This window comes from Meleagris gallopavo, chromosome 16 (genome assembly GCF_905368555.1).
Source record: "Meleagris gallopavo chromosome 16, MGAL_WU_HG_1.1, whole genome shotgun sequence".
Lineage (NCBI taxonomy): Eukaryota > Metazoa > Chordata > Aves > Galliformes > Phasianidae > Meleagris > Meleagris gallopavo.
This window is the reverse complement of record NC_139419.1, coordinates 7359208-7373074: the sequence shown is the minus strand read 5'-3', so window position 1 is coordinate 7373074 and position 13867 is coordinate 7359208. Positions and strand designations below refer to the sequence as shown.

The 13867-nt window shown below is 42.1% G+C and overlaps 1 protein-coding gene across 4 annotated transcripts; it reads right to left on the bottom strand.

Moving 5' to 3' along the window:
- Nucleotides 1–362: 362 nt before the first annotated feature.
- Nucleotides 363–13835, bottom strand: UBE2I (ubiquitin conjugating enzyme E2 I). Of its 4 annotated transcripts, none has more exons than XM_085237331.1 (7): nucleotides 13695–13835; nucleotides 8031–8109; nucleotides 7736–7819; nucleotides 4912–4984; nucleotides 3362–3471; nucleotides 3070–3149; nucleotides 363–1023 (listed from the first exon to the last, which is right to left on the bottom strand). In XM_085237331.1, the coding sequence occupies exons 2-7, from the start codon at nucleotides 8094–8096 to the stop codon at nucleotides 960–962; spliced, it is 477 nt and encodes a 158-aa protein (XP_085093457.1). In that variant the 5' UTR covers nucleotides 8097–8109; nucleotides 13695–13835; the 3' UTR covers nucleotides 363–959. The 4 variants fall into 4 exon arrangements, with proteins under 4 accessions (XP_085093457.1, XP_085093458.1, XP_085093456.1 ...); XM_085237332.1 differs by lacking the exon at nucleotides 13695–13835 and adding an exon at nucleotides 13445–13553; XM_085237330.1 differs by lacking the exon at nucleotides 13695–13835 and adding an exon at nucleotides 13278–13411.
- Nucleotides 13836–13867: the final 32 nt, after the last annotated feature.

Sequence of the window (13867 nt, the reverse complement as noted above, 5' to 3'; positions counted from 1 at the left end):
CTCAGATCCTGTAGGTCCCCTCACCTTCTTTGGAGGGTTCCTATTTTTCTTCATGTTAGACTTGTATTATTTCATATTCAAGTAGTCATACCAGTCTGTAGGTCCCATGATATACGATAAGCAGTTGATCTCCAGCCAGTCATACAATTCCATGAACTGTTTAAGGAACTGATCAAGCATAGAACAGCTGCATGTAGTTACCGCTTAGGGCTCAGAGACAGACCACCATTATGTCAGGGACAGGGAAAATTAAGGAAGGCAGCAGCTGAGAAGTATGGCATCAGAGCTCTTAAATTGACTTGTGTTCAGAGCTGCTTGAACAGCAGTCGTTCAGTAATTTTAATGAAGATGATGAAACAAAGCCCTTTATATAAACAGTTTATTTACTCTAAACAGCAACACAGACAATGCCATATAAACACAAAGGAAGTGATGCAGAATAAGGATGCTGGCTGACTTTGGATCTCAGAGGCTCTTAAGCAATAACAACCTAGTTTCTGAAAGATAGAAAAACAAATTCAGGGAGGGAAGGGGGTGGAGGGCATGATTTTTATTTTTCCATACAGCCAGCTAAAGGCTAAATATAGTTCTAACATTTTAAAGCATGCCTGCATCAGATAGCAAAGTAACTAGAGATACTAGTGAATTTATAGAAGTATAAAAGTTTATAATTTTACAGCAGTTGAAATACTGACATCAATATTAAAATAAAAGCAAGTTTTACATAACAATCAAAAATACAAAAGACTGAAGGAAGAGACCCTGTATGAAAAAACTGGGGGCAATTCAGCAAATTTAGAACTGTATACAAGTGGCGAATATGGAAAATGGCACACATACAACCCCCTCCCCTAAGTGGATATTAATTGTACATAGCAACATTAGATTTTGCAAAAGTTTTGTAAACAAGTTCTTGCCAAACCAATCCCTTCCTTTTTAAGATGCTGCATGACAGATGCTTATGATGGTGCAAACTTCTTGGCTTGTGCTCGAACCCTCTTTTCGTATTCCACTCTGTTTTGGCTGAACAGAAGAAAAAGAAAGGGCAATTAAAGCTTGAAAAAAAAAAATCAGACCATATTGTACAATTCTCTCCCCTATTTCTAGCTCTTAATTCTCCCAACTCAGAGTGACCAACGAATGCCTTCAATAGCAGACTGCACAACTACAGGAGAGGAGCAAGTAGCTCAGCACATCAGAAGTACTGCAGTTACAGAAAAACTGTACAAAGGCAATCCCAAAAATGAGAACAAGTCCAAGGATTCTTACTTAGTTGATGAAGTTGACTCTTGAAGTTTGACAACTTGTCTAAAAGACATACTGAGGAAGATGCAAATGCAGTGCTGTTAAACTATGCCTAATTACACATGCAATCAATTTTGCCCTGCTGAGCTGCTTTTAACAATTCCTCATTAGGCAGTAACAAGTGTGTCCTGATGTACAGCTGTAGAAATAAATTAACCCAGCTGTAATACTATGCATGTCCAAAAGACACGAAGAGGATAAATCACAGACTACACATTTCTGTATCTGTAATCTCCAAAATATGCCTAAGAGTTCATTCGCAATAAGGTTGTTCTCCCCCCCAGGGAGAGTTGTAGAGTTAAAACAAAAAAGCTTTTTTTTTTTAATTTGATTTGTATTTATTTTATCACAGGTTAGCAGAAGCAGATCTTACTTTTGGGAAGTGGCTCATAGAGAAACAGGTTCAGAAACACTACTGACTATTATCTGGGAAGCCTTAGCACAAATACAAATAGTAGCTGGTATATGACCCCTCTGATGTCTCTCCCTCATCTTTTTCTCCCTTCCCTCTAAAAACAAAGGAGGTTTAAAGCTTATACACACTGAAACTCATCTTTACTTCCTTTGAACTACTGCATCCTTGAAACAATATTAATTAGTACCAACCAGTCATCGAGGTACCAATTGACAGCCTGCCTTTTCAGCCTCTGCAGTAATGCAGGAACAAGACCAGCAGAGATTGTTTTTGCATAAATGTATGAGGGAAAGTATAAAATGGGTCATAGAATAATTCTCTGAAAATATATATAGCCTATTCCTGCTCCACAATTCCTTAGACTATTTTTTCTTTTTCAAGAGGAAAAAAGGAGGGGGTCTGCCTTGTCATTACTTGCTCCCTAAGGCACTGCCTACAACCATCCTCCATTTGAACACACTCAGTCTTCAGAGATACTTTAAAAATAACCTTGAGTAATGCCTACAAATAAGATACAGACACACTCTCCATCCCTATGCTTCCTTTTCACTAGGGTCTTGTATGGCATTTTTGACATGGCGTTTTAATGAGACTTTGCATACAAGCTATTTTTCAAACTTGGGACTCTCCTGAAGACTTGTTCTTCTGTCTCATTTTACATTTCTATTTTGGTCGTTATTTCAGTAGCTGTCAGTGCCAAAAACGTTTATGGAGTATGCTGCTTCCTTAAAAATTGTGGCTCAGTCATCCATTTTTAATGGTAGGAAAATTTTAAGATTAAGCCTAAAAAAGTGCGGGGTTTTTTGGTTCAAATTTTAATTTCACTAAAGCTACAAGCTTTCTGTGCTTTTAAAAACAATTTTGAACATCAGTTTTCAAAAATTATACAATCCTAGCAACCACAGCCGCTCTTCAACCTCAGGCACAAGCACTTATGGGTACACATTACTGGACAGAACTAAATTACTTTATCAGTGGAACTTGTCAACTAATCCACTCTCTTTCTTCTCACTGTCACTGTTCTCATGAAATCATTATTCTTTGTCACTACTCCTCAGTTAGCTTTTAGGGGAAAGGAATCTGTATTGGTCTGAGACCAAGATGAGAATCATGATTCAACTGAGTGCATCTTCATGCTTTCTGTTGTCACATTGTTACAAGTTCCATTAGCCTATAAATGCTGAAGATATTGCTTAGCTTGAGTTCAATACAAGCTAGGCATCTCCGCAGGATATAGCCATGCAGGCAGAAAAGCTCCCTTGATCATTCCCAAAAACATCTGCATGTAACACTCAGCAACAGACAGCTGTAGGCAACACGGCAGCTCTCATGCTGATCCACATACTTACCAGTAAATTGTGTACGCCTCTGCTTGAGCTGGGTCTTGAATATTTGGTTCATTTAGAAGTTCCTGTATTCCTAACAAGATCTGTGGAAGAAGGTACAGAAATAACACAGGCACGGATATCACTAAGTTAGGAAGAAATATGCAACTAAAGGAAAAAATAATAATAAAAAAATCACTACATTCACACCAAAAATCCCAACCGTAGAAACACATAATGAACATTTTACATTCATGTAAGATAAACAGGCAAACAAGAAAGAAGGATAATTATATGCATATATACAACTAATGACCTGTTTAATTGTGATTGCTGGCCTCCAGTCCTTATCCTCCTCTAAGATGGAGAGACACACTGTGCCTGAAGGATACACGTTTGGGTGGAATAATGGTGGTTCAAATTTACCTGAGGGGGGGGAAAAAAAAAATTATTTGCATGCAAAGCCAATGCTAATATGTAACAGATTGTTTAGACCATTGGTGTAGAACAAACTGGCCAGTGAGAGAGAAAGAGACACACACACAGACACACACACAGACACACACACAGACACACACACAGACACACACACAGACACACACACAGACACACACACAGACACACACACAGACACACACACAGACACACACACAGACACACACTTCTCTCTGCACCACCGTTCCCCATCTAACCTCCCTCAGCCACCAAAAGGGAGATCTCCATAGCTACTGTTAAAGCGCTGAACTTTGGCTTGGCCTGTACCAAAGACAGGAAGCCTGCCATGTCTGTGTTATCACTCCAGGCAATTTCACAGCATCATTGTGACCAGTAATGTGTTGGTTTAGGAACAGAAACTGTCAAAAAGGTTCATAGTAGCTACACAATAACTTTTTAAATCAATCCTATACTTAGATCCTGTACACTATTCTTAAAAGAAAGATACTGCCTGTCACTTGTTTATTTTCCTCTCACTGTAGTATATTGAAAATGCCATACAAAAAATACCAAATTTCTGGTATTATTGTTCAATTTCACTTTTTGTATAACCAACATGAATTCAACAAGAGGAAACAAGCCTAATCTGTGGGACTGATTGAAAAGGTTGGTTATACAACTTTCCTACTGGCAGACTATATTCTAGCATCTCTTTAATCTTAATAAGCCTTAATTCCTATAGCTATCATCTTGATGAATGTAAAGAACACTTGTTTAATGGTACATAAAAAGTCTATGCTACTCAGTTTTCTAATCCATTCTTACATTACAATTATGTTTTGCTTATCAGCTGCTCAGTGAAGTTTGATGGGAAAGCAGAAGCTGCATTAGGAGCCACACATCTTATCTTAAGCACATAAGCTTGAGTTCCAGAAGATTCCATAACAAGTAAAACAAGTATTTTTTCTAATCTCATGTACAATAAATAAAACTTCCATATTTAGAATGAACAGATGAAAAGGTGAAAGTTGGTGGAATTATAATGTTTTTTCCTGTGAGTTCTCCACATAGAAGACTAACTTTACAGCAAGAAAAGCCTAAATACCCACTAAAGTCTTAAACTAATCATGCCTACCTATTACTACCTCTAATTTAGAGTGCTGATTAAGTAGAGAATACTTCAAGAGGTGCTTCTGACAGACTTTGAGGAAATCCAAATAGCAGTTCACCCTTCTAGTTTTGTTAGCATTGAGCACTTAGCTCAGTTCATCTCAATATTCCAAATGCCAAGTGTGGGATGGGGAAAAAAAAGAAACTTTCAGTAGGAAAAAAACTCAGTAAGAAAGTGACAACTATTGTACAACCTCATGGACTATTAAATACTGTTCTACTATATGTACGGTGTGGTTTTTTTGGTGTCATTTTTCTTACATTTTGGGGGTGAAGAAGGGTAGTCATCCTTGAAAAGCATCCGTAGTTTAAATAAGCCTCCTTCCCACGGTGTCTACAAAAGAAGTTAAGGTAGTGTTTTGATTACGACAAGAACAAGTCAAACATGGGAAAAGAAAACAAGAACAATAATTCCCCAGACAAAGCACAAGACACTTTCTAACCATTAGAAAAGAGTTGCTCTACACTACAGCACACTACCTACAATGAGATAAGATATCCTACTGGTAGCTTTTTTTTTTTTTTTTTTTTTTTTTTTTTAAGATTAGCTCATTATATTTTCTTTTCCACTTTACTACAGCTTCCAGGTATTGCTCAGTCATCGACAGATTTGATACAAACATTGGTAATTCCAGATACAAGTACAGTTACAGTATATAAAAAACAGTCTTCCAGTCCTTTACCACCTTGGTTGCTCTTTGTGTTGTGCTATGTTTTTATACTTATGTGTGATCTCAGAACTGCACACCATGCTCAAGGTGAGGCCACACCAATGCTAGATATAGTGGCAGAATTACCTCTGACCAGTTGGCTACGCTGCACTGAATGCACTCAAAATGCAGTTTGCTGCTAGGGCACTGCTGGCTCATGTTGAGCATGGTGCTCACCAGCATCTCCAGGTCCCTGTCTGCTGAGCATGCCTCCAAACATTTAGCTCCCAGCCTGTACCCATGTCCAGCATTACTCTAGCATTTACCTTCACTGAACTTGCTAATGATAATGACCCAATGCTCTGTCCTACCCAGATCCCTTTTCAAGGCCCTCTCAGCCCTCCAGGGAGTCAACCTGCCAAAGATGCATTCCACTCTTGTATTCAGATCACTGATAAAAAACACCAAATAGAACCAGCCTTGGGCTGGAGCCCTGCGGAATGCTACTAGTGACCAGCTACCTGCCAGAGACAGCCCTCCGAGCTCTACTTTTGAGCCAGTTCATCACTTAAAACAGCAAGAACCTGTTTATATCACAGTAGTATAAGTTGTCCATAAGGTATTAAAGGCCTTCCTAAAATACAGACAGATTACATGCATCACCTTCCCTTCACCCACCAAGCAGGTGACCTTATCAGAGAAGTAGATCATATTACTAAGGCAGTACTTTTTCTTGATGAACCCACATTGACTATGCCTGCTAACAGTTTTTTTTATTTTATTTTGTTTTAAAGTTTTCAGTAGCCTCTGGGATAATTTTCTCCATAACTTTTCCAAACAAGATTAGACTAACAGGTTTGCAGTTTCCTGGGTTTTCTCTCAGGAACAAAATCACTTGTACTACAATTTTTCCATCTGGTTGACAAGAAAGCACTCTGGTGGTTTCACCCATTGTACTGTGTCAGGGGAAAGAGCTGCAGTACAGTGTGCCTCCAAACAGGAGCACAATATACAGCAACTGCTTTTTTCCTGGTAGAGACAAACAAGACACACTGCTTCTTGCTGAAGAGACTACACTGATTAAGAACTACTTTTTTTGTTAGATCCCTATCAGGAACTACATGAACGTAATCAGTCTTTTCCTAGGGTGAAGCACTTGCTAGGAGGAAAGAAGTTGGCTGTAGGAGTTTTTATGTATTTAAAGGCGACATCTTGATAAGGTACAACTGCTTACTGTGAGGGATAATCTTGTTTGAGTAAGACACAAGGGGGTAAGTTTGTCCTTATACTGTGCTAAATCATGTTGGTACTTTAAAAAAAATAGCGTGCACTTTTGAGAGTTCAACAAAAGTAGGTTATCTGTTATACAGACAGCTATCAAATAATTGAATTAAGTTGCATCCTTAGCAGCAAATTTATGTTCAACATTAATCTAATTGTGGTAAGAGTATGGAATCTGCAGGTTTTGCTCACAGCCTTCTCTGAATGTAGTACAAGAGATGTTAAGGGGACTTAAGCAAGATGTCAAGAAGAGGCAGTAGAAGAGGCAAAGCAACAGTCATCCTACATCCAACAAGACACCAAAGATGGGAGTTTTTCATTCTCTTGCAAGTAATTAATAGAATTATCTCAAAGACACAAACGCATCTGCTGAATTCACAAATAACTTGGAAAATGAAATAAATCAGAAAGGTAAGTTATACTAGCACTATATGAATCAAAAAAAGCTTTGTGCATTAATGACTGTCCCCATGCATTAAGTTAGCATTTGTCCTCCCCCCAGAAGCTGACCACTCTGACTGAAATAAGGGCAAAGATTAATTTCTGTAAAGACCAGGACTATTTATTTTCAGAAGTACAAATGAAATCAGATAAAAAGAACCTCTGTTAGATAATTACATTCTTTCCATAACACACAGGCAAAACTCCACAGAATTGAAAACAGTCAAATTTTGAGTGAATATTACAGAATTATTTTCCATGAAATTTAAAAGATTAAGATTAGTGCTACAGTGCAGCACCTCTGTAGGACTGAAGTGTCTCATTAGTTGGTGGACAAAAAAAACCAAAAACACAACAACGTTACTAGAAGTTAACCACCAGAAGTAACTGAATAGTATAAATGTTCCAACTTGACAGTTTAAACCAGTGTTTAGTAAGCAGACAACTCACAATAATGGCTGACATTAAGCAGAAGAGTATCTCAATTTGCCTCATACAGAATTTTTCCACACTTCTCTGAAAAATATTTCTTAAGGTGATCAGTGCCAAAAGCTGAACAACAGACCCACGGTGTGTTCTGTAAATATTTGGATTATGCCACTGGACATTAAACTACATGCAACTTATACTCTCACAGTTCTCAGCATAATACACAATCACATTTATGTTACTTCCCAGCATAAGCGAACTGTCAGCACAACAGAATGCCTTACCCCCTTCTTTCCTGGAATAGCACATTCCCAGTTCATTAGATTCATCGTGCCATCTGGATTTTTTGTAGGTACTGCTACAAATCCCTGAATTAAGACAAAACAAAAACAAAAGGTGAGTATTTCAGAAGATAGTCATGCCACATCTAATTCATACAGTTATTTCTTTGTGCAAAACACGGTTTTAAGCAGTTTCTTATTTAAAAATTCAATTACTGTAACACATCCGGGAAAGAGACAATCATAACATAACATAACTGTACAAGTCAGAAAGTTAACAGTGCTCATATATACTTACAAATGGATGATCTTTTCTCCAGGCTTTTCTCTCCTGTGCAAGTCTACTTAGAGCTATGCCAGACATATTCAGATTCCCTCTAAAACAAAAACAGTTGCTTTTAGTACAGCTAAATTTACATTTAGCTGTATTTACTATGTAAGTAACATTATGTTCTCCATATAAGAGTTCTGATCACTCAAGAAGTCTTTTGGCCTTCCATTTCTACTGTAGCCACAACATGTTTTTGCACACTGCAGATGTTAACACCAGGAATAATGTCATCAAGTTACCCCACACCAACTACCTCTCAGGTACTGGACTTGACCTAGTTTTACATGTATTTCTGTGTATTTCATATTTGAATCACACTGTCAAAATAATTTTTCAAGTATCTTGGTAGCAGTAACACTATCACTGATAGGAAAAAGGGCTCAGATTTCCTACTTGTGTGACTGACAAAGGCATATCTAGCCCTCTGTGACATCATGAAAGGTATGGCTCTCCTCTGAAGACAAACACCTGCACTACTCCCATTTCTTGCAAACAGGAAAATTAGAAATGCCACTAACAGATCAAGTCTCTGCTAAAATCCAGGGTTCTACACAAAAGCAACACGGGCACAGGATTTAAAAACTGAAATGATTTTGATGTCAGTAGAAAGGCTCTAGACAGCAGCAGGAACAAAAGACAGAAATTAACTGAGGAGGAGTCAGTGAGCAGCTTGTTTATTCCACAGGACAGGTCTTAAATGCCCATGTAAACTGCACAATCTTCCAGGATCTTCACTGTCTTAAGTAACGGCCCAGTACAGCAACCCAGACATGCAGAGCACAGGTCACTACTATGGACAGCGTGAGAGCAGTTCTAGACATGACACTTGAATAGAGCAGCCTCTCAGATTCAGGGGGGGATTCTCCACTCACCCACAAGAGCTCTTAAAGTGAGACCTTATTTTTCATGGTCAAACTGTACCTAAACTCATCGTTTCGTTAGCCACGTGGTCAGAAACCTCCAGTTATCTTTAATCCTCCTCCCCACTGCACTTCTGCCCATTTTAATCAAGAACTAAAACTGGGTAGCTGTGAAGTTAAGAACAGTTGGCCTAACTGCTTCATGCACCCACCACAAGAACAGTATCTTCCTCCTAAATAAGCTTACAAAATTAGTGAAAGAAATATTATCATTCCCTTAGAGCAAACATTTGCACACTGATTAAGGATTATTAGTTAAAACAGTGCAACTCTTGTATACATGAACTACCCAACCATACCAACTCTAGCCCCAAGAAGCCCTTGTTTTAAAATCTCACTCTTGATTACTCGTGCACATCTGCCATTCACTCCGAAGATTAGAAGACATCAGGCTCTCCATTTACATTCATGCATCAGAAGTGCCCAAGCAGCACAGACACTAAGAGACTAAGAGTCCTTGCAAACACCTCTTCCCACCCCTCCCCCCTTCTCTCCTCTCCCTCCTTTTTCCCCAGCTCAGATCAGTTTGCACGCCCATGCTCAATCCTTTCCACTTCCAGATAGCAGCACAATTCCTGCTAGAATGTAACTAGAATTAAAGCTTTTTAGAAGGCACCATTAATGCTCTGCACAGTAAACACACACAAAAGAATCCTGTATTCATTCTATGTTCCCAAAACAGGCATTGGTGTCCTGGTTATGTAAGAACACTTGCAGGACTTCACACCAGAACTGTAGATAGCACTTAGCTTTCAGTCAACTCACCAGCAAGCGAAGCAGAGCCTCCCAAGAGAAACCAGAACAAAAACAAACTTTGCACCTCTCCTTCAACAAAATTACAAAGGGAGTAATTTTATTTCATGAGCCCATATCCCTACTAGAGATTTTAATGAACTAATGAGCATGTGACAGAATTTCAGCTGTGCTTTTAGCACCTGGAGATCTAAAACAATAACACTAACTCTGCACAATCAATTTTTAAAAATTATTATAGCTTATAAGCTAGTCAAATGTTAGATAGCAACTCTGCCACCTCCTCTGGAGATGAACACATTGCCTTCCCTATAACTAACAATCAGCTAGGCAGTATTTCCCTTGAGGTTCACATACACAGCATTATGTCCTACCAAACTACACCAACCAAATTCTTCCAGTGGAAAACAATTTTGCCAGCTCTGTAACCTGCTGGCTTTTGCACTATGCCATGCCCTGGTAAATTAAAGACTTTTTCTGTTCTACAAATAATTCTTTCAAATCTTGAGGCATTTGACTGAAGCACCAATTTGACCACATCCTTTTTTCTCTGGTGTACGTGCACACACCGTTACAGCCAAAAACTCTTTTGCACCTCAAGACCTAAAATCCCTTGATGAGGTTCTGCACACCGCCTCCTTCCCAAACACAGCACTTTGGTTTTCCCAGTGCCTACCTTTCATTCCCTGAGCTGAATTGCCAGTTTCTTGATTATTTTCTTCCCTCCCCCCCCCATGGGGCAAGAAATTAAGCGTGATTACTTAATTTCACAGCAGGATACATTTCATAAAGAATTGGGGAGGGAAGGAGGGAGAGAAAAGGCATGTAAAAATAGTTCAGAGATCTGTCATTGAGCAACCTAGTTAAATAGTTACAGGTAACATTAAGAGAGCTTCTGGCTCCTACACCAAGTACTTCAACAGTAGGGTTTGTGAGCGATAAAGAAGAAAGTCTTCCTAGTCAGCATATACTAAATGAAGATGATTTCAGGCTAGTTAGCATTACTTCACATAAAGTAGAACCTGTGACTGTTAAGCTCAGTATTTATTTTAGTAGCTTCTTGCCCGAGTGGCAGAGCTGCTAAGAACTTCAGTGTCCAAATCTGAACAGTTTACTAATGAGTCAAACGTGATTAACTAGGATATCTTAAGAGAGACCTGACCAAGAGATAAGCATTCATATTTTCAGGTTAGCTCCCAAGTTTGTATATTTTGTCTACTTAATATTTGCTATTCCAGTCCTCTGAATATTAAGGCCATGTAATGGAAATCCAATAAATACCGACACTTGCCAGGGATTTAATAACAGTCACTTCAGGCACATCTAACCAGACTTAGACTCCTAAATACCTTGAAGAAGAAATGAGTTCTATTACACTGTTTTATGTATTAGTAATTCTTAGCTGATACTTTTAACCCACCACAACTGTTTAGTGGCTCTCTTTTAGGTTTGAACTTTTATTTTTTATTACCTCAAGCAATAGTCAAACTTCAGCTCATTATTTAGTATTGTTGAACACAACTGGGACAGAACAGCTCAGCCACATCTGAACTTGAACTAATGCCTATATGTGCTCTCCCTCCTCTGCAAGACTCTGGTTAAAATGTCTCAGACAGGTCTGAAATAACTGCAATTGTCATCTTTGGGCAGAGTACAGTAGATCGGCTGCCTGCACTGAGCATGCAAACTGATCTTATCCAAACTTCCTTTTCACCTTACAAGAAATCCAGAATTTTGGCGTTTTCCTACAGCTTTTTGATCTCAAAGTTTCATAGTTCTCCAGGTGACTCCAGGAGCATGAAGAACAGCCAGCACAGAAGGATGTGGGACAGCAGGCTGTGAGTTCTACAGCTTGTAAAAATACTTCAGTGCTTCCCACTAAGAACGTGACGAGCATTGGGCAGCGCCTGGCAAAGCTCTTCATCGGGCTTTGGTTACCCTGGCAAGGGCAAGCAAGCACCCAAAGCCTCTTGTCACAAACTGTTAGCGAGGCACAAGAGACCACTGGGACTGAAAGCCCACTTCAAAAACAGATCCCACTACTTAGGAGTCCCCTCAAAAGCAAATCAATCTAACAACAAATTGCCAATGCATACTAACAGCAATTCAGTGAAAGAAACTGGATCTCTTACTCAAACTTTCTCCCTGCTGGAGCTCAAGACAGGATAAATAGAGGTTGAACACCTCTCTATGTATTCTGCGGTCAGAAATTACGAAGGAACAGGAAGGAATTAAGTACTTCATTAAACCTGAAGATATGCTCACTTTTTTTTTTTTTTTTTAAATAATTTTTCCCCTTTGGAATCTTGCCCAAAAATCCATATTTATTTTTTTTTTCCAAGCACTTCTTTTTTTTCCACATTTGTTTCAAATATCAGATCTGATTTCCTTTTCTTCCTTCACCTGAGAAATTGACTATGAGTGAACACAATTAAGCCCCAACTTATTGTACGAAAGAGGTGCATCACTGGAAAGAACACCAAGTTCTAAGCTGGAGAAAATGCATCCATCGTATCTCACCATACAAGCGAGAAAATCCGTCTTCCCATTCCATTTAGTTTTACTCCCTCCTGCACACGCCAGCACCAGGAGGGAGCAATGGCTCGTTTACCACAACCAACTCACTAGAGAATTACCAGAAACTTCCAAGAGCGCTCCGTGCCTCACCTCTGCTGCCTGGGACCCGCTGGGACCAAACCCAACCCAAACTGCAATGTTATCTATAAAGCAGTCCCTGCACAGCACAGCGCTCCTATGGCACAGTAACCATCAAGTCTGTGACTCTGACCCGTAAATAGTCTGTAAATAACACAGCATGCTCCTTTAGTCTCTATTCATTCAAAAATAAGTAAATGAATAAAATCGTTAAGACTTATTACTTCACGGATCGGAAGCAGACGCCGTAAGGATTTGTACACCGGCACGGTTTGCCAGATAAGCTTTCCTTCCCATACAGGCAGAGAAAGTCAAGGGTTGAGGTACAACCGAAGCGCACCGCCTCCTAACAGGCGCGCAAAGTCCGCTCCTGCTCGAGGCAGCGAAACGAGCGGCACAGGCGGTACCGGCCCGCACGGCCGCCGGAGTTCCGAGAGCGACAAAAGGAACGGCGGGGCGGCCCGGCCCAGAAGCTCCGCCTGGAGCGGCGCAGCGCCGGCCCCGCCGCGGCCGTTTGTCTCGCGAGTCCGGCGGAGCGGCCGGGGCAGCGGCCGAGGCCCGCGCGCGGCGACCCGACGCCCGCCCACCGGGGAATCGCTTCGCGCGGTGGGAAGCTCCGGGCGCGGGCCTGTCGGCGCACGCGGCTTGGCGGCCGACCGCGGCCCGAAGCGGCCGAGACCTCCGCGGGCGGGCGGGCCGCAGCGCAGGGGCAGAGCGCGGAGCCCTCCCGAGGCGGGCAGCGACGCGCCGTCGGGCCCGGCCGCACCGCCGGGAACCGCCGGGCCCGCGCACCGCCGCGCCGCGAGGCACCGGCCCGGACCCCGCCGTCGCAAGGCCCGCGGCCGCCGCCCCGCCGCCCCAGGCCCCTCGCCCGGCCAGGCCTCACCGTGCTCGGCCGCGGCACCCGCGTGTGTCCCGGATTGAGGCAGCGGCGAATGACCCGGATGTTCCCGGCTCTGCTCCCCCCCCTTTGTCTCTGGTCCGGAGTTTCCCTCCCTCCTCTCTCTTCTTCTCTCCCCCTTCCCCCCCTCCCTCGGTGCGGAGCGCACTAACGCGGTGTGTCCCTCACTACGACCCGTCCGAACCGCTGCGCCGGCGCGGTGCGGTGCAGTGCAGCCCAGTCCAGCCTGCGCGCCGCCCGCCGCTCTTTACGCGTAGCCGTCAGCAGGACCTGCGGGCGTCCGCAACGGCGCCTGAGCGGGGAGCACCACGGAGGTCCCGGCGGAGCCCTCTCGAACCCTCTGACGTCCTCCTGCCCCTCAAGCCCTACGTTCCCCTATCGAGAAACGGAGTCAAGTTTTACCTCAGGCGCTGAGGCAGTCACCTGCCCGTGCCCTATAACCGTCCGGCCGGGCGCAGGGAGCTAAGCGGGTCCTGCCCACTGCGCCTGAGCCGCGACGCACTCGAGCCCGGTAGGGCCCGCCCACTGCGACCATTCGCGCCTCTGATTGGAGGATGGGGAGTCTGTCCTGGCGC